Source organism: Miniopterus natalensis, chromosome 15, assembly GCF_054644295.1.
Source record: "Miniopterus natalensis isolate mMinNat1 chromosome 15, mMinNat1.hap1, whole genome shotgun sequence".
NCBI classification, from domain to species: Eukaryota; Metazoa; Chordata; class Mammalia; order Chiroptera; family Miniopteridae; genus Miniopterus; species Miniopterus natalensis.
The window spans coordinates 33211386-33233649 of NC_142095.1; the positions used below are offsets into that span (position 1 = coordinate 33211386).

General features: G+C 36.5%; 1 protein-coding gene across 1 annotated transcript; it reads right to left on the reverse strand.

Moving 5' to 3' along the window:
• Window positions 1-1100: 1100 nt before the first annotated feature.
• THUMPD3 (THUMP domain 3 tRNA guanosine methyltransferase) lies at window positions 1101-22264 on the reverse strand. Its single transcript, XM_016210008.2, is given in 10 exon segments — window positions 1101-1941; window positions 1944-2070; window positions 2263-2386; window positions 3219-3329; window positions 5434-5549; window positions 8852-8921; window positions 11440-11570; window positions 13617-14090; window positions 19308-19385; window positions 21271-22264. Coding segments are annotated over 10 exon segments (1518 nt in total). The 5' UTR covers window positions 21526-22264; the 3' UTR covers window positions 1101-1909.

Here is a 22264-nt window from a genome sequence, read left to right on the forward strand (position 1 = left end):
GTTTCCAGAAAGTCTTACTACCATTTTTAAAGAAGTGTCTAATGTTTCCTTTTCTTGCCACTAGTATTGCCAGTCTTTGGGAGATAACCATCTTCCTTTAATTTATAAAAATCTGTCTCAATGTTTATATTGGTATTTTTCCCTCTAAAATATATTGACTCTCTGAGTAACAAAATGTCTAGATTATAACTCATTTTGTGTTCAGATTAAGATTACTTTCCCATTTTTTCACATTTCCATGGTGTGAGACACAATTCAAAGGTTCAAAACCAAGGTCACAGAACGAGTTAGGTGGCAGTGTAATAACTCAATCCCAGCTCTTCTGAATCCTGATAGCCCATTTCCTGCTCCTGCCACCAGATTACAAAACATAATACTAGGGAGGAAATATTTCAAACTATTGCAGATAATGTTCTACATATTTGCATCATCTTAAATCAGTCTGGCCATGTTTTAATGGTGGTACTTAATAAGACTACAGCTATGAAGGATCAGGCACAAATCTGATATTTAAAAAATAAAACTATGCAAAAAATACTCATTTGTTTATCAAATATTAAATGTCTACTCTAGGAGGTACTGTGCTGAGCACTTGGTAAACGGTGTACATGGATGTGGTCCCTGTACTTTCCATTTCTGACCGACACTTAGTTTAAATGGTTTCTTTTATCAGAGGTGAAAAGTTGTTTTATCTTGAACCCATAATACAACTACGTTCTGATGATGGCACTCATTCTTAAGTGTGAGATAGTGTATCAGAAAGAAAACCTGACTAGGAATGTTGGCTGTGCTACTAATGTGAACTGTTCTTTCAAAGAAGTACTGTGTCCTTTTATTCTAAATGTGAGACATCAAAAGTAATTAGTATTTAATATGACATTGAAAATCTAAGCTCAGTGTAGCCAGAATCTATAAAATAAACTGAGTACTATAAAGAATTTCACATAAAGCCCAAGTACTGTGTCCCAGGGAAGTGCTGTTTTTCACAAGGACTTAATAATGTTGAGGTCATTTAATTTTCCACTATCTCAGGAAGGCCATTCTGCAACTGGAAAAGCATCTAAATATGAATAGTAACCCAAGAGAAAACAACAAAGAACTAAGGTGAAGTTTTTAATTCAAAGATACACCAGTCTGTCCTTTTAAGAAACCAAAAATATTTTGACAGGTTTATGTTTGACTTTGAAAAGTAACACCACTTTTGTGCACTGAAAAATAAAATTTCTTTAAAAATTTGACTTGTTGGTCCCATACATCACCTACCAATGTATTTGCTGCTATTTACAAATAAAAATGTATCTTTGTAATTCCTCTGCTAAATCCTAGTCCTCTATTCTATATATTAACCTGAATAACATGCATATTTTAATTTTTAAGGCTGATGGTAAACTTTCCTATAGGTCTTGTGAGATTTCATCTTGTCATGGGGCAAAGACTATTTCACAAAATGTAATGCTTCATCTTTTTAAGGTTGAAGTAAAAAGAACTTGAGCAACTAAACAGCAAAACTACATAGGCAATATCTTTGTTGCCTAAGATGCTATGATTATGTTCTCTGCCTTTCCATTAGGCCAGGTAGCTACAATGGAAAACAGGAACTGGTATAAAGCCTGAAAATAAAATGTAAACCCAAATCCCAGAGCATATTAGTAGGCTTGGCATCTTTAAAGCATTTCAGGAAAAGTACCAATTGCCCAGCTACCTCTTCACAACAGCTCCAAAGAGAGAAATATTCTTCTCCTATAAGGCTTTCAATTCCATGATGTTACATTCACACCTTTTGCTAACCAGGGTGAAGAGCTTTAGACCAATTTAAACTGTGAACTGCTCTCTTGTTAATACTATTTTTCTCTCAAAGCAAGATCATTCTGGCATTTCCAGTGTTGGGAAGCACAAATACTATTAATCTTCATTCTTTGCATTGCCAAGAAGTTCCTCTTTATCTTGTTCTGAAGGATGAACAAAAGCTTGAGGTGTTCGGTTCAGAAGGTAAACTGCAGCATGAAGACCACCTATGTTCACCCAGACAGTGTGCACCTTCCGCCATACATGTTCCATTCCAGATAATGCCTGTGCACACACAAAAAAAGGCATAAAAGTAATTAGTTTCAATGACCTACCTGCTTCTAGACCAACCAGGGGTCTTAGTTGCCAATAAGAAACAATGGGGGAGGGAACACGAATCCTGCTCAAACTAATATCCCCAGGTCTACTTAAGATCCTAAAGTTGCCACAGGCTGTTCTTAAGTTACTGTACAGCACCTTGGTAAAGCATTTCTTGTCCTGAGTAAGTAGTGCAGCTCGGCCTGTCCCTGGTTTACATACACGGCTCATCTCCCATAGGCAAGCTGGATAAAGGTTCCAGTTTCTTTTCTTGGAGCCCATCCTATAAAAGAAGGTCCCATGAGTCAAATGTGCAAAAAAATATCTAGGACTATGTGAGAAGTTATTAAAAACTGCATGCTTTTGGCTGGTGTGGCACAGTGGAGTGTTGGCCTGTGCACCAAAGGGTTGTGGGTTCGATTTCTGGTCAAGGGCATGTAAGGGTTGCAGGTTCCATCCCCACCCCAATTGATGTGTCTCTGGAGTCGTTTCTCCATTCCCCTGTCTACCCTCCCCCTTCCATTCTCTCTAAAAATCAATGGAAAAAATATCCTTGGGTGAGGATTAACAACAACAACAAAAAACAACACAAAAATCTCATTTCAATAAGATCCTGAGCAGTTGCCATTAAGAAGCCAGAGCTTTGCCATCATACGTCAATGAAATGAGTGGTCAGACTTAAATTGCAGAGAATTTTGAATTGGACAAATTAGTTTAGAAAAAAACACTGAGAACTGTTAAGTATATAAATTGCCCTTATTGAGCATGAGCAGTCAAATTTTAGAATCCAAATCAGTGATTACAAATAATTTATACTGAGAAATGTACCCAAGTTTTCCTCAACCTTTCTGTGTGAAGTTTGTAATTCAACAATGGACTAGAGAGAAGATGAACTTACTGTGATGGTCAGGAATAAAATGTAACACATTCCTCAGTTTTCAAAAGAAAAAAATGAGTGAATACATTATCATATAATGCTTTAGTGAAAATTGCTGTGCTGACAGTCTGCTAAAGGAAAGAATTCTGACAAAAAGAAAATACAACAGGTTTAGAAGACACAGGTATTAGTATAACAAGTGAAAGTAAAACTCATATTTTAAAAAAGTAAGTCCCACCTTTTTCCAAATGGCATGTCTGTTACAATAATGTCCACAGAGCCAGTTCTCAATGGCAGATTGCAGATATCCCACTGAATAGCATCTATGGGCAAGCCCCAGGACAGTTTGCTGTGGGGACAAAGGAAACGTGCTTCAACACATGAAATTTAAAATAAACTTTTTCTGAAGAGACTGCTATAAAGCACAAAATGCTACTAAAATATCAGTTGATATTGACAATAAGCAAAATTTTAAAAGTAGAATGTAGAGAAAGCATAAGTTTATAAGATAAAGCCAAATCTGTAAGAATGACAACATTTTTTTAATGGTTAGGATTAGCTTGCAAAAGATTACATCTGCTTCATTTATGATTTAAGAAAAAGGATTAAGGGGAAAAACAAGATTGCAACACAACTGTAATAGACAACTATGAAAACGATTGCAACAGTAAATTATGTAACTGGTGATGTAAGACACTGATAAAAGACAGTGGATTAGCGCTTAAGAGGAAAAAAAGGTGAGGTGACACACATCTAAAGGATAAAGTTTGTTAAAGCTACTTAGTAATAACAGGAGACCTGAAAACACATGTAAAATTAGTAAATATGGAGGTACTTGATGATTAAAAATATATATATACACACATACCATACTATTAAGCAGCAAAGAAAGTTAAGATTAAAAAAAAAGGACAGGCTCAGGTCAGGTAGTTTAATTGGTTAGAGCGTTGGTCCCACTGCGCCAAGGTTGTGGGTTTTTTGATCTCTGTTCAGGGCACATAACAAGAACCAACCAATGAATGCATAAATAAGTGGAACAACAAATCGATGTTTCTCTCCCCCTCCCTTCTTTCTAAAATCAATTTAAAAAAGTAAATGACAGAAGACAGTAAAAACATAATTTAAATCCCATTAAGGCAAAGCTATTGGTTTAAGAAATAAAATAGAACAGGCAATGATACACAGGCTAAGAATCAAAGGAAAATCAATTATGAGCAGAAATGAAGGGTTATACTATTGATATTTAATAATGAAGAGTTAAAAAAATGCAGTGAAGCAATCACGATATAATGAAGGGTGGGGAGAAACATACTGAAAATAGAGTTTCACAATCACAAACACCAATAACTACAACAAAACAATATACGCCAAAAAACATTAAAAATCTACATAAGTAGTAGTACAGTTAGAACAGACAAAAAGTGAAGGTGCAGAGGGTCTGAAAAACAAAAATATTCAGAAAGTAGAAAAATGTTTTAAAATGGCTATCAGATTTCAAAAAAGCCTGGTCATGTACTAAGTCTCAAGAAAATCTCATATGAAACAAAACATACCATAAAAATTCATAATAAAATATAAGTAATCAAAAATAAATTAAAACTATCCTTGCTACTCAAAGCTGAGCCACAGACCAGCACCATCAACATTGTCCAGAAGCTTGCTAGGAAATACAGAGTCCTAGGTCCCATTCTAAACCTAGTGAATCAGAATCTGTATGTTAATAGGGTCCCAGGTAATTCATAGGCACATTAAAGTTTGAAAAGCATCATTCTAAACAACTGATCAGAGAGACCATCAAGTATACAACTAACTGTAGAAAGTAACCAAAATAGAGAATTATCAAAATCTATAGAATATGGTCATCAACAGGAGTACTTTGCATAAAAGTCAGCTGTAATAAAAAAAAAGTTTCCTCATTAAAAAGATATTTATAGCCCTGCCCAGCATGGCTCAGTGGTTAGAGTGTCATCCCAACATGCCAAGGTTGCAGGTTTGATTCCTGATCGGGGCACATATAGAAATCAACTAATGAATGCATAAATAAGTGGGACAAAAAACTGATGTTTCTCTCTCTCCCCCTCTCTAAAATCAATCAATAAAAAATAATCTTTTAAAGTTGAAATGGAGTCTTGATATGTTCATTTTGGTTAAATGATGTCACAATGCACTGGAGGTATTCATAAAGTCAGTGTCTAAGCCGAAGCGATGCTATAGAAACTTTAAAATGTTTACCCTTCTTTGCCCTGGCCGGTGTGGCTCAGTTGGTTGGAGCATTGACCCGTATACAGAAAGGTTGTGGTTTGAGTCTCAGGGCACATACCTAGGTTGTGAGTTTGATCCTGGGTTGGGGCACATACCGAAAGCAACTGATGTTTTTCAGTCTCTCTCCCGTCCCCTCTCTCTAAAAATCAGTAAGCATATCCTCAGGTGAGGATTAAAAAAACAAAATTTACCCTTCTTTAATCTGGCTCTTGGTCAGTAAAGATGAGATGTTATTTGCTGCTCTATTCACAGCCAATGGGTTATTATCACCAGCGATATGAAAACAGTTAGACCATTCCGTAGCCCCCTAAAAGACAAGAGTATATATTGAAACAGAAGTCACAAACTGCAAAAAAATAAAGAAAAAAAATCATTTTAATCAACTGTCAATAAACAAAGACATCCAATCCAATAGTCCAGTGCTTTTCAAAAGTGGCAAAACACTTCATATTGTCAACTTTGCTATTCCCCCTGCTTGAAATGCCCTCCTGTTCTTTCTCTGCTTGCTGAACTACTCATCTTTCAAGACCTAGCTGTGTGACATAAACCCCAACTCTAAGCTGCCTCATTTGCCCCTCCCCAAGGCACTGTGTACATATCTCTGTCATTGCACTCGTTCTCTTTTAAATTACTTCTATACCTGTCTGATTCAACAAATCAGAGAACTCAGGTCTGGAATTTTATTCAGTCTCTCACCCAGCAGTATCTGGCACATAATAGGCCTCACAGACCTTAAAATACAAATGTAGTTTGAAAAAACCACCAAATCAAACTGAACAACTTATGTCCTTTTGTGAGTATGGGATTTTACATAATCTGACATGCTGGAATATTTGAGAATTTCAAAATAAAATGTAATCTCCATTGTATAGGGTTTTGAATGATAACCACCATATCCCTGAAAGGAATTTATAATTTTAAGTCAAAAACATGTCAGCAGAATGTAAATACACAGCTGTTACATATCATTTGTGGAATGAGGTGACATACTACCCTAGGCCTGAACAATGTTCTATGCAGATTAACAGGCTTCTGAAATGAAGGCAGTGAAAGTTCTGTGCTCTGTTTAGGGATGAGTAACGAGCACCTCTTCCTTTTTAAATGGTCATACACTCTCATCTGTGAACACAGTGCTTCACAGCTTTTTCTCTTGTCCAGACACTTGAGGGCGATGTAGGGGGGTGGTGTACAGGGGATGTGGCAGAGACCTAGAGAGTTTGATGAAAGCCTCTCAGGTGATACTGATTCCCCAACATTCATTTTTTCCTTCAACACCTATTTAGATGTCCAGTCTCTAAAAGAGATGAGTTTTGTAATACTTCCAAGTTTTAAGAGGAGTATTCTAAATCAAGTATTTTATACTTTGATGAACAAATCTATACATACACCTTGTCAATTCCTTTGATAATTTCATTCATTTTGATCATATATCAGCTTAGGTTTTTCTGTATTTACATCCTCATGTCTACCCTTACATGGAAATGCCTTAATGTTGTTTTTTTTTTAGGGGGAGGGCCTTTTTTGGACTTTCTAACTCTGTTGTGTATGTGTGTGTGTGTATATGTACACACACATATATATTTTTTTGTTAATCCTCACCTGAGTTATTTTTTCCATTGCTTTTCAAAAAGAGTGGGAGAGAGGAGGGGGAAAGGGAAAGGGAGAAAGGGAGAGAGAGAAAGAGAGAGAGAAACATCAATGCAAGAAAGACACATCAACTGGCTGTCTCCGGCACGTGCCGACCAGGGTTGGGGAGCAAACCTGCAACCCAGGTCCGTGCTCTTGACTGGGAATTGAACCCCTGACACTTTGGTGCACTGGCCGACACTCTTAACCACTAAGCCATGCTGGCCAGGGTTGTTGTATATATTTTGATGTGTAGTGACCTTCCCTGCAATTTCATAGAAACATCATGGTTTAATGCTAAAGAAAAACTCTGCTTTGTTCCCAGAATTATTCTTGACAACTGAGTTTTCAATGTGTGGGTCTCTTAAGCCACAGTAAATTTCTCTAGCAGACATGAGCAGAAAACAGTAGTCACCTAGACTACTGTGATTTCCTTCTGGAATTTTAACTCCCAAATGACAGATGTCATTTCCTAATTGCAGTCTGGATTACTTTTCCCTTTGTGGGTTGCTTTGGACTTGCTCATCTATTCGTTTTCTGCCCACTCAAAGAATCTATGGCAGCGATTTTCAACCTTTTTCATCTCATGGCATGCATAAACTAATTACTAAAACTGTGCTGCACACCAAAATATATATTTTTTTATTTGATTGATTTCAATAATAATAATAATAATAATAATAATAATAATAGTAACTATCTACCCTTTTTGCTCCAAAATGACTTAAAAAAAAGTCAGGTGCCTATACCTGCATATAAGGATTTCTGATACCAAGAATTAACCAATCAGATGCAACATTATGTGATGTGACCAATAAGATGCAACTCTATTATTATATGACCTACATATTTATGGTTCACACCAGACGGGTATTGTTGTGTTGGCTGTTATAATTTTTTTATTTGACAATCTAAGGGAAATGAGGTCAGTGCCCCTGACCAAATAGTCAGGTATTGCATGTTTTAAAAATTCTTTTGGCATACTGGTTGAAAATCGCTGATCTATGGTGTCTCTCCCATTGGCTTTAGGTGTACTACATGTAAGAATTTACAATGTTTCACAAATTTAAGCAATTTTACTGGGAGTTCTCTTTTCCAAATTTATTTATAAAAGTATACATAACATTGCCCTGGCTGGTGTTGCTCAGTGGTTATAGCATCGGCCCATGTACCAAAGGGTCGAGGGTTTGGTTCCTGGTCAAGGGCACATACCTGGGTTGCAGTCTTGATCTCCAGCCTTGGATGGGGCATGTGTGGGAGGCAACCAGTTGATTCGTCTCTTTCACATTGATGTTTCTCTCTCTTTCCTCCCACCTTCCTCTCTCTAAAAGCCAACAGAGAAAATATCCTTGGGTAAAGATTAAACAAACAAAAATATACATAACATTGATTCAAGAAGACTCTTCTGTTAATTGTTCTCCACTCAGAAAATGCCTTTCCATGTCTTGCTTTACTTTAGGCTATTTTTGAGTCCTCTCAATGTCACAGTAATTTTGAAAACTACTTAAGAACATTTGGTATGTAACCTTGATAGACTTCCTAAAAAAAAAATCTAAATATTGTCCATAGGTTTCCCCTTTTTACAACTACATTTACTCCAAGAACCTAAGTGGATTAAGAAACATAATTTTATAAAGATGAAATGCCTTCCTTCAGTTTATGCTTATGCCTTCAATGATCTTTTCCATTCAATTCTACCTGCTTGTCTATTACAGAAAAGGGACTCATCAGTTTGTAATTCTCGGCCTCCTCTTTAATCCACTGAATAAATATAATTTACAATCTACCTAGTTCTTGGCTATTTGTAATAAGTGGTTACATCCTTTACACAAAAGTTCCAGCTTTACTAGAGTAATTCTTTCAAACCCTTGGGTCCACTTACCCAATCTTGGTGATCTCATTCATTTTGTCTAACGTGCCCATGGGTTCTAGGACATTCCAGATGTAACATTTGTTTATTATAAGCTAAAGAAAAGTTATTACCTCTATTGGTATTGCCCCTGTTCCACACATCGGATCAACTATTATATCAGAAGGTTGAGGAGCACAGAGCCTAGGGAAAAGAACACAACCTATGTGAATAGACTTCAGCCAACATCTGAGGCTTCTACAGTGACTATTTCTGAAGCTATAAAATCAAGGACCTGTTTATATTAGCATGAAGAAACACCAACCAGTATTCATTTAAAAAATCAATTTGTAATTACATGTTGACTCTATATCTTAGCAGTTAAAAAAAAGCATTACATATAACTAAAAGTACCCTCTTACTATTATACAAAATCCCATTTCATTCCAGATGGAACTTAGTTTCTAGATCTTTTAATATACATGTATGGCTTTAGAAAGCACATTATTTTGCATATAAACCTGTATTTTACATTTTTAAAAAACCCCGAACATGTTTCAAGTAGAACATGTACAATGTAAGCTGAGTGGCAATTAGACATTCAGTATTCATTTCCTTATAAATTTTAAAGATAATAACCTTGCTATAAAAATATTTGTTGTACTTAGTACAGCAATTCCTCACTTGATGTCATTAATGCGACATTAAGCGAAATGACATAATGGAACCAATTTTACCACAGGCTAATGGCTATAAACAAGAGATAAGTTCCTACAGCATGTCTGGCATCTCATCAGTGCTACAAAGAAACAATGCTATTTGAAGACCTGCTGTATTTGCCAGGCATGGATTTAACTCTTTGCTCACATCATCTCATTTAATCCTTTAATAATCCTATTAGGTAGGTCACTATTATTATTTTCATTTTACAGATAAGCTGATGCAAAACCTGTCCATAGACATAAAACTAACAGGTGATAGAGTAAGGATTAGCGACATTACTGTTAGTGGCTAAAATGTCACCTCCTCTGTGAAGCACCCCGTCCTCTGACAGGTCATTAGGTTTCTCCTTTTATCCTGCTAGTCCTTTCACATTCTATTATGGTATTTATTACAAGTAAGATAATTATTTATCTCCCTCACAAGACTTCAGATTCTTGGGAATAACACTGGATTCTTATTTTAATACCTGTCTAGCTCTACCTCCCTGTTCCTGCCCCTCAACACATGGCAACAAAATCGTTGGCAACCCTGTTGGCAGTAAGCAACCCTCTACTCCCAGCCACTGCTGCCAGGGTCTGGGTGAACACTTGACTAAGACTATGTCAATCAGATTCTCTCTTCCAAGAACTGGGAATAAAGAATTAGAAGCCCTAGGCACTATGGAGCTAGTCATTTGAAATTGGAAATACATAAATGTAGATGAGGGGCAGCCATTTGCACACATGAGCAGAGAAAAGAGCACACAAACTCCCAGGAGAGACAAAAATGACTGCCTAAGTTTAAATGGTAGTTTTCCTCTTGAGTAGGAACCAGATCTTGGCTTTCAGTTTTTCTGTGGATTTCCAAAGATTTCTCAGTATTTTTCCAATAAATCTCCTTCCCATGCCATCATTACTTTTTTTTTTTTTAATCTTAAACTAGCTTACATAGGTTTTTAATAGTTGCACACAAAATAACTATCCATATCCCTGGCTCCTACACCAAATAGTACATGCTTGTTAAGTAAAGGAAGAATTAATCAAATGGCCCCAGTTTTCTATTATTGTCATCAAATTGATGGGTTCTGTGTTGAACTGTGATATGCCAGACACTGTATTCAGGAGGTATTTTGCATATGTTTTTGCACTGACTCCTCACTAATACCCCTTTAAGTCTCACAGCAAATTCATTTTGCACTCTAAAAAACAGAAACCTAGAGAAGACAACTTGTCTGACTGGTGGAAAGAAGCACCTAATATAAAAGGGAACAGGGAAAAGGAGAAAGCAAGCTGGGTCTTGCATTTGGAAAAGTGGAAAATTCCAGGATGATTCCTGGGCTGCAGTGATTATAAAATTTAAAAATATAAGTAAAAGCTGTGTTCATTTACACATTAGACACTTAAAAAAAATCTCTGCTTTCATCTGCTTCACTGACAGAAATGAAACAAAGTAAAATTTTCTCTATTTCTCAACATACAGTATATTCTTTCTAAACAGAAAAGTGGCAACCCCATTCAATAGGTTGATGAAAACTATCGTTCCCATTTTTAAATCAAGAAAACTGAGACAGGCCCAGCCGGCATGGCTCAGAGGTTGAGCATTTACTTATAATCCAGAGATCGAGGTTCAATTCCCAGTCAAGGCACATGTCTGGGTTGTGGGCTCGATCCCCAGTGGGGGTGTGTGCAGGAGGCAGCCAATCAATGACTCTCTCAGCACTGATGTTTCTCTCTCTCTCCCTCTCCCTTCCTCTCTCTGAAATCAATAAAGAGATATTAAAAAAAGAAAAAAAAAAAATTATACAAAAAAAAAAACACCCTGAGACAGTAATTAAGTGATATTTTCAGGATCACAAAGAATCAACACTGGATACAAGGGAAAGGAACAGATCATTAGCTTTTTATCCTATTCTTTATCCACTAAATCCCAACATAGTACCTCACAAGAAATTAAAGTGTTTTGAAGGGAAACTTGAAACCAAATTGTCACTTTAAGCTAGACTGCAAACCCACTCTCTTACCTTAGCATCCCATAAGCGAGAGTAGATCTAAGAGTTGTAGGTCCAAAATGTGTGATATTTCTTCGGTGGAGACTCTCTTCTGTCAATGCAATGCCCACAATGACTTCATTATCATGGATATTCAAAAGCACCTAAAATAAAACAAGGTAAAATAGTTTTAGAATTGTTCAAACTGCACTTATTACTAGGATTTTTAAATTTCAGGCTTTATTAATTTTTTAATTTTATTATTGAGGTATACTTCACATACAGTAAAGTACACAAATCTTAAGTATGCAGCACAGTGAGTTTTTACCTATATATACACTGTAACTGCCACTCAGATAAAGATATACAATATTTCCAGCACACCAAAAGGCTCCCCTTTGCCCTTCCCAGTAATTATTAACCTGAGCACTTCCACCATATATTAGTTTTATCTAGTTTTGAACTTCATATAAATGAAATAGTATATATAACTTTTAAATTTTAACATCTATTTTATTCTTTTATTTTCATTCATTGTATTTGTAAGTTAGTTAATATGTCCCCTGAATTTTATAATATAAACGTATTTTGAAAGTCTAGGGGTTTCTTAATATATGTTTTTTAAAATTTTAACTTTTAACTAATTGTTAATATACATTTGCTTTATCACCTATTATTTTCTTACTAGTATTTTCAAAAACTTGACTCAATGTGAAATGTTTTCTGTCCTAGTTATAGCTTTTCTAACACAACAACATATAAACTATTCAAATAAAAATAAAAGTAAAATTTCCTCATCTTAGCAGCAGCAGCTGATATTTATCTAGCCATATGCAAGCCAGTGTTCTACACACTTTACATTCATTATCTCATTTCATAGCCACATCCTCTGAGCTAGGTACTATTACCCTCCTTTTTTAGATGAGGAAGTTGAGGCACAAAGATGTCAGCTTATTTGCCTAAAGTCATACAGCTCGTATTTTGGGATCTGAACCCAGGTAGTATGGCTCCAGTATCTGTCCTCTGAACCTCCTTGCTAACTTTGAACATTACAGTTCTAGTTAGCCTATTCATTCTCATAACAGTTGTTATGAGGAAAAAAGGAATGGAGAATTCTTATTCTAATTTGATATGCAATAAAATTAAAAGTTACAGAGAGAATAAATGGCTTGTCCCAGATTCAAGTGTCCCAGAAGCAACAGAAAACGACTTCTCGGTAAAAACATCAGCTGCTAGGGACCTTTTAAGCTGTCAGAGATTTAAAAACAATTTAGTATGGTTCACATGTGAATCACCTGTGTAGTAGAAGACTGAGATTAAGGAAGAGTAAGCATGCTAAAATGAAATATCTGGGTTTGAGAATCAAGCCGAATTTAAGAAAGAGGAGAGTTGGCTCTAGAATGAGTATTAATACTGATGTACTTAGTATTTTAAACAAAAAAAAAAAAAAAAAAAAAAATGATGTACTGATTTTAGGAGGTCAAGGTTTGTTTTCAAAATGTACTCCAGGAGCATTTGAGATCTTGCTCCCAGCATGTGTTGTCAGTTTGGCTGAAATAAACTCTTATAAAAATTCTCTAGCCCTGGCCAGTGTGGCTCCATTGGTTGGAACATCATCCCATACACCAAAAGGTGGCAAGTTCAATTCCTGGCCAGGGCACATACCCAAATTGCAGGTTCAATCCCTGGTGGGGGCATGTGCGGAGGCAATCGATTGATGTTTTTCTTTCTTTCTCCTTCTTTCCCTCTCTTTCCCTTCCTCTCTCTAGAATCAATAAAGAAAAAATTTTTTCTCTAAAAAAAAAAGTACTCTAGTTGAATTTTATAATCTGAAAGTCAATGTAATATAAAAGTACTAGATTAGAAATTACAAACTCAAGTTTTAATAGTTCCCCTTTACTGAGCACATACTATACCAGGCATTGCAACAAATACTTAAAATGTATTATCTCATTTAACCTTCAGGACACACTTAGAGGTATATACTACTACTGGCTCTATTTGAAACACAGGCTCAGAGAGATTATCTTGTCCAAAGTTATATAGTACAAAACCTAAATTTGGATCTCGATCTGTCTCCATAGCCCATGCACTTGTTAGCCACACCCTATAGCTCTGTGGCATCAGTTTAATTGTCCATAGATTCAGTCTGAAAATTCTACAAATCTATGATGATGGCCTTCTTAAATCATTATAGAGCCTGTACCTACCTCCACATCAAAGTTGGTCATGTCAGCCTTCCATTTAAAATAATCTTGAACAGCGCCCCCAAAATCTCTTGCAGCCTCATTTGAGGAAAAGCAATGTTTCTCTCCTGCCCTGTTGCATGTGACTCTAAACTTTAGCACTTCAGGATCAGTTTCTTCTTTTGAGCTCTCATCAGTCTCATTTTTGCAAGATGCCAAATCATCACCAACTAGTGTTGATATCTCTTCTTTGATGGCTGGCTTTTCATAGTAGTCTAAAATATGTGAATCTAAGGCATTGTTAGTCAACTCTTTTTTAATCTCTCTCTCATCTCTTTTGTCTCGTCCATTATCAGTCTTCTCTTTACTTGAATTCTGATTTATCTTTTTGCGCTTTGTCTTTTTTTTCTTGAAATTGGTGTTGATTTTCCATACTTTTAAAGGGTCTGACCATGGAAGCTTCCCAGCCAATTCTTCGAAATCCTTTAGGACTTCTTCCTATAAGGGACAGAGAATGAAATCCATTCTTTTCTCACCAAGTAATAATGGTTGTAATTGAGGAAATAAAAATCTCATTGAAAATTAAGATATATACAAATTAAGCCACTAAAGAATAATACAAGACAGAATAGTAGATCGGAAATTGGACTTCAAGATTAATTAAAATGTAAGCAATAAGAAACTACTAACAGTGGTTACCTCCAGGGAGGGGAAGTGGGTGGATGAAAGACAAATAGGAAGGGCAACTTACCTCTCTCTCACTGACTACCTTTTCAATTTTGTGCTGTGTATACATATTAATTATTATTGTTAATCCTCACTCAAGGATATTTTTTCTATTGATTTTTTTTTAGAGAGTGTGGAAAGGAGGGAGGGAGAGGGACAAACATTGATTTGAGAGAGACACATAGATTGGCTGCCTCCTGCACACCCCGACCAGGGCCGGTGATCCAGCCTGCAACCTGGGTCCGTGTCCTTGACTGGGAATCGAACCAGAAACCCTTCTGTGCACGGGCCGATGCTCAAACCACTAAGCAACACTGGCCAGGGACATATTAACTATTTTTTAAAATAATATTTTTTAAAAGAAAAAAATCTTAAGCAGTTTAAAATGCATCTATCCAATTTCTAAATAGTATGGAGAGTCATTTTTAAAAAAAGTAAATCTGATCATGCCCCTCCCTTGCTTAGAGTCTCTCAACAGCTTCCCAATGCACATAAAAAAACTTAAATTCCTTAAAAAGCCCAACATAATCTGGCTCCTGCCTACTTCTCATACATCACTTTAGGATCATTCTCTCCCTCACTACCTCTGCTTGGAAGACATTTTGTTCACACAGTCTCTTTGCACTGCTGGCTCCCTTCTCATTATTTAATAGCAATTTAAAACGCATATCCTCTGAGAGACCTGCTCTACTTACAGTAGTTCTCTTAAGTAATTTTCTTTTCTTTACAGAGCTTAGCATTATCTAAGGTTACTAGGTTTATATATTGTTCACCATCAAGGCTCCTCCTAGAAGGTAAGTACAGGGTGGGAGGGACTTTGCCTGTCTTGACCATTGCTATAAGCCACATGCCTAGAAAAGTGCCTGGTACACAAAAGGTACTCAAGAAACAGCTGTTGGATTAAACATGTGATTAAATGTTAAAATGGGTGGTACAGAGCCATGCTGTCCAATTCAGCAGCTATCAGCCACATATAGCCATTGATATTAAATGATTTAAAATTAAAAACTCAGCTTATCAGTCACATTAGCTACATTTCACACACTGGTGGCCACTGTCTACCATGCTGGACAGCATAGACACAGAACATTTCCATTACAAAGCTCTCCTGTAGAGTGCTGGTAGACAGTACATGTTATTGAATATCAAAGCAGAACAAAATCAGTGCTGGCTGATGGAAGTGAGACTTGAAATGGAAATGAGTGAAGGCTTTGATGCTACTTGAAACCTGATAAAATAATGGTAAATTTCAGGTTTGGCAAATCAAATTCTATTTACAAATAATTTTCCTATAAAGGGCATCTAGATTTAACACAGTGGAATAACACTGATACAGCCCATTTCTTTCCTCAGAAACCATTCTAAAAGAAAAAACAACAGAAATACCAACTTTATCTTAACAGGATCTGCATGATATCCATAACCTTGAAGCACAACATGGGCATTCTAATGTAAGAATTCTCAAGTGCACTGAAGGTGAAACAGGTGCAGGAAGACAGAAAGGAAGAATGCCTATAGATCTCAAATAAAGGGTAGAGCAGTCTGTATAGTAGTCACATATAAACTCATCTTTGGAACAACAGGAAAGAAGTAGGTATACTGGACTTTGTTTGTACCAAGAAGCAGGGGAGAGAAATGGAGACTGAACAAGGAACCTCACGGACAAGTTCTATTTGCTGGAAACAGTCCATTGGTGAGGCAGAATTGGGGGGAGTACTCAATATAGTAAATAACCCCAAAGCTGCTAATCTCTTTAGCCTAGGGAGAAGTAATGGTTAAAAGAACTCATTTAATAGTATGGAAATTATCTCAGTAAAGCTATTTACAAAAACAAAGAAAGAAGAAGAGAAGAACTCATTCACCCATGGCCCTTTGTCAGAAGGAACGTCACACACAAACACCACAAAAGGAACTTCACAGTAAACCAGAGGGATTTTTTGCTGACCTGGTGTTAACAGTTTCTGGCTTCTCCCAGGAGAACCTCCTCTAAATAGTAGGTCCAAGAGGAACTCTCTCATTCAAAGATAAGCAATTGTCAAACGTTATCAGCACATGATTTACAGGAACATAAAAAAGGAAAAAGGAAGAAAGGAACAGAAAAACAAATAGATTAAAAAAAAAAAACTGACCAGAAAGACAATGCCAAAGAGCAGCTGAAAGCTATAATCAAACATATTGGCATAGATATACCTTTGTAAAAATAAGAGCTCAAGACAGAGATAGGAAAGAGAAGGTGAGCCACCAGAAGAAGAAACAGGAGCTTGTACAATTCAAAGAAAAATAAATCACAGAGGCTAGCCTTTAAAGAAAAACAGGCTAAAAATTCATGATATCATATGAATACCCATTAAAATACTTAAACTAATAGACTTTTTATAAGACAGGGGGAAGTATAATGCTACAAAGAATAAAACTGATGGTCAACAGAATAAAAGCTAGAAGCAAGTGTTTAAAGGCAATGTTTTACTGGATATGCTGCAATTGAAGTCCATAAAGTGAAGGACTTAATAGTTTTTCATGGTCATACACAACAGAAGTTGCCCATGCACAGATCTGAAAATCTACTTTAATACTTGCTGCTCTTCTTTTGGGACTTCCATCGGCAACCTCTTTTGTAGTTACTTACAAAGCAACCCTGAAAAGCTGGCTCACATAGAACCATTACATAATATCAAATTTACCTCCATTTAGAGATCAAAAACACCAAAATAATACAAACTCTAAGATGGAAAAAAACACCATAGGTATTGAAAAGAGTATTAATAATGCCCTAGCAAGTTAGAGGCAAGAATTTAAAACTCAAAAAAACCCCCTTAATTTTAAATACTCTTAACATTTATTCATGGCTATTAAAATTTTGAAATACTTGGAAGCAAAAATGTTCAGTTGCCTGCCTATTTTTTACTAGTTTCACAGATATGATTCAGTTGGCAATGACCATCAGAAATGTGAAGGGTTATACTAGTATTGAAAGTTACATTTTTGGTTATTAAATTTTTTATCTATTTTCAGTCTGAATTCCTTTAGGTCTAGTTTTATTTTTTCTAAGCTGGGGGTTTATACCACTTTTGGTTTTTTTGCATATATATTTTTTAATCCTCACTCAAGGATATGTTTTGTATTGATTTGGGGGGGGCGGAGAACATTGATATGAGAGAAACATTACATCGGTTGGCTCTCGTAGGTGCCCTGAATGGGGATCGAACCCACAACTGACTGGGAACGAACCTGCATCCTTTTGGTAGATGGGGTGATGCTCAAACTGAGCCACCCAGCCAGGGCGGATTGATTTTTTTTTTTAAATCCTCATCCAAAGATATTTTTCCCATTGCTTTTCAGAGAGAGTGGGGGCGGGGGAGAGAAAAAGAGATATCAATGTGCCCCTGTAGGGGCCAAGGATTGAGCCTGCAACTAAGGTACGTGCCCATGTTCGGAATCGAACCCAGGATCCTTCAGTCCAAGGGCCAACGCTCTAACCACTGAGCCAAGCCAGCTAGGGCAGGGCTGATTGATTTTTGAATGATATTTTGGAAATCAGCCTGTTGCCAATAAATAAAAATTAGAGGATTAAACAGCATATCATAGTTTTTAAAAACAGGTTATTTCTCATATACGCAATAAAACTAACAGAAAAAAGTTTTCAAGCATCTGATTCTAGAAACCTGACCAAAAAGCAGTGTGGAAAAATACTAAAGCCTTACTGAGATCTATTTTCAACCTTCAGCTTAGGCAGCATCTCAACATTTACAAATCAGATGCTAAATACAAGTTGGAGACAAAGCTGTTGTCCTAACAACTAACGTAGTATTTGGATATTTCTTTGGATTTCAAAAAATGGAGTCAGAGAAAAAAGCTGGGCAAAAGCAGAATGGTGAGGGAAAGTGTTACTTGTAGATGATACAAACTGTCATTTGCTCTTTGGTACACAGTCAGGAAGCAATTCTATTTTGAAACCATATATATCAGCAAAGCTAATCTAAGGTCTATATCTTTTATAAGAAAGTCAATTTGTTTTATTTCTTATAAATTTTGATGTTTTCAATGTTGATTTTTATTTATTGATTTTTAAATTTTCTTATTCTTTCATCTTTTAAAAAAATAACTGACACATAACATTTAGTTTTAGGTGTACAATATTTGTATATATTGTGAAATGATCATCACAATAAGTCTAGTTAACACCTGCCACCATACATAGTTAAAAAAAATTTTTTTCTATGATGAGAACTTTTAAGATCTATCTCTTAGCAACTTGCAAATATGCTATACAATAATAACTACAGTTACCATGTTTTAAATTGCATCCCCATGACTGACTTATTTTATACCTGAAATCTGTACCTTTTGAGCCCCTCCACTCATTTTGCCCACTCTCCACCCCCTCCAATACTGATTTTTAAAAATAACTTTTGGACCCTGGCCAAACAGCTCAGTTGGTTAGAGCATTGTCCTGATACGCCAAGGTTGAGGGTTCAATCCCTAGACAGGGCACATATAAGAATCGATCAATGAATGCATAAGTAAGTGCAACAAAGAATCGATGTTTTTTTCTCTCTCTAGTCAATTAAAAAACCCCCACAAAACTTAGACATAACTTTTGGAATGGACTGTTAACAAATCTCTGGATTTTCTTGTCAAAAGTTTCCCAGTGCCCAGCCAGCGTGGCTCAGCGGTTGAGCATTGATCTATGATCCAGGAGATCAAGGTTTGATTCCTGATCTGGGCACATGCTCAGGTGGCGGGCTCGATCGTGGAGGACGAGCAGGAGGCAGCCGACCAATGACTCTCTCATCATTGATGTTTTCATCTCTCTCTCTCTCTCTCCCTTCCTCTCTGAAATAAGTAAGACATATTAAAAAAAAAAGTTTACCAGTATTTTATATTATAAAAGCAGCAGTAATGCTAAATGATAGAATGTGAAAAGTAGAAATAATCTCTTTGGGTAATGATGGCTGAAAATCAACTACCATGCTGGCTGGGATAGCTTACCTTTGTTTCTTTGAACTGGTAATCTTTAAGCTCCTGAACAACCACAAATAAATTATCAACTGATCTCAGACGATGAACCTGGTAAGGAAAAAAAATGTTAGGAACAAATTTCTGAGAAAGCTTCTGAATCATACAAACTACTGACATTTAAATATAAAAATTATGTACAAGACTTTAAAGCAGCTAATACGGTCTAGTCCCTTCTCATCTGTGGTTTTAGTTTACTGTCCAAAAATATTACATAGAAAATTCCAGAAATAAAGAATTCTTAAGTTTTACATTGCATGCTGTTCTGGGTAGCTTGATGAAATCTCATGCCATCCCACTCAAGACATGAATCATCCCTTTGTCCAGTGTATCCATGATATATATGCTAAATGCCCATTAGTCACTTAGTAGCCATGTCATAGTATCACAGTGCTTGTGTTCACCTAACCATTATTTTCCTTAAGAATGGCCCTAGCCCAGCCAGGTGTGGCTCAGAGGTTGAGCATTGACCTAGGATCCAGGAGATCTCAGTTCGATTCCCAGTCAGGACACGTGCCCAGGTTGCCAGCTTGATCAGCGGCGGGGGCCGTGCAGGAGGCAGCTGATCAATGACGACTCTCTCATCATTGATGTTTCTATCTCTCTCTCTCTCCATCTATCTCCCTTCTTCTCTCTGAAATCAATAAAGATATTAAAAAAAATAAATAAATAAATGGCCCTAAAGTGCAAGAGTGGTGATGTTGGCAATTTGGATATGCCCAAGAGAAGCCATAAAGTGCTTCTTTTAAGTGAAAAGGTTAAAGTTATTGACTGAATAAGGAAAGAAAAAACTGTATGCTGAGGTTGCTAGGATATACAGCAAAAATCAATCTTATATCCATGAAATCATCTAATTCATAAATTAAACTTTATCACAAGTATGTATATATAGAAAAAACATAGTACATATAGGGTACTCGGGTTCTTGGAACTTGTCTCCATGTGTTTGGAGTGGGGGGGGTCTACTGTACCTATAATTTTTTAAAATTCTCAACCAAGGATATTTTTTTCATTGCTTTTCAGAGTAGAAGGGAGACACACACATTGATTGGTTGCCTCCCACACATGCCTCAAAGGGGGTCAGGGATTGAGCTTGCAACCAAGGTATGTGCCCTTGGCTGGAATCCAACCCAGAACCATTCAATCCAAGGGCCGACGATCTAACCACTGAACCAAACAAGCTAGGGCCTATAATTTGTATTTAAATTTTTTTCCATTTCCCCAGTTTCCCATCTTTTTAGTTATCTATCAGTTTCTATTCCTCTAGAGAAAAGGAAGGAGGACAGATGGAAGAACAGAAGCTTAGGGTGTTATGTGGGAAACAAAGATTTGGGGGAGAAGGTAAAGACAAAGACAGTCAAGTGAGGCTTTATCATTATTTCCCTCATAGCTCTCTGGAGTATACTCTATACTGCAGTTGTTAAGGAGATAGGGCTTGAGCTCTACACACACACACACACAGTCTACTATATGCCAGACACTAAGAGCTTGGGAGACATTAAATAAAAAGATAACCCCTGTCTCATGTTGCTTAAGTGGTAATGAGATATAGCTTAGCTTTTTTATACTAGTGGGATGGCAGTTTGCTGACCTTCACTTCTCACCTGCAGTGATTCCTAATTACTTCTGAGCAAGTATTTTTTGATACAGATTAAAAAAAAAAAATCTCTCCTTTTATGCTTCACTCCCAAAGTCTAAACTTCAGCTAGATGCTGAAGAAAATAAATTCAAACTTGTGTAGCAGATACCCAGAGTTTCTTCATACACACAGAATTTTTCTGGTGAATTCATCCTCAGGAAATACTAGGATCACTTCTAAAAACAGAACAAACCTACCAGTCAAAGTTATAAATCAGTACCCAATACAAGATTAAATTGAAAATATCCATAAAATGAGCTATTTAGAAAACTATTTTAAATATTGCTTCATTCAAACCTGAGCCAGACTTTCCACTGAAATGTCAAAATATATCTTGCCACGATCTTTGCTGATTTTGCATGATGACCTCAATTTCTCTCTCACTTCATCTGTAGCTGCTTGCTCAAAACCAGTAGGTACAGTGGCTCCAATAGTGACTTGAAGATGCTTGGACTCACTTCTGGGGCCACTTTCTGTCACATGTATAGACCTCTGGTTCTCATAAAGGTTCACATGCAGAAGTTGGTTAGTGGCTTCTTGAACATCAGACATGCTGGCAGTGCTTCCAAGATCCTTGATATAGTCCCTTCGAAAGCAGTACAGAAAAGAAAAAAACGAATAATCTCCAAACTTTATCACCTCATATTTCAATTATAAGTAAAATCATCTGCTTTGGAGGGATAGAACAGGCAACACATCTGATATAGCCATATTCAGTCAACACACTTGAATCAGTATTCACTAAAAAAAAAGGATTGAGTAACATGGGCATAAATGTAAAATATATGATTAAACAAGCAATATAGACACTATGGAAGAAAAAGAGAAAGACAAATAAGAGAATTTCCATGGCACACGATGTTTGGTTTGGGATCATATGTTGGTAATAGCCATCTCATAACTACAATAGTTAACAATCCAAAAACAGAGGCTACTAGAGCACATTCAAATATATTTCTGCATCTTTTCCTTTTTTAGCTAGCAGTCAAGAACATGGGAATTGGAACTTCAGGCATGGACTTGAGTTCTTGTCCCCACCATTCATAGGTTGAATGACCTAAAACAAGTTTATTCTACCATGCCACAATTTCCTCATCTGCAAAATGGGAACTAAATAATACCTCTCTCCTAGAGTTGTTGGGAGACTTTAATGAGAATAGCATATTGCCAGGCCCATGATTAAAAAAACTTGGTAATAGGATACTGGTCTTCCTCCTGTGAAGGACATAGTGATTCATGCGTTAAAAAATGATAAACTGAACATCTACTGACTAGAAATACTTGAAAGCCT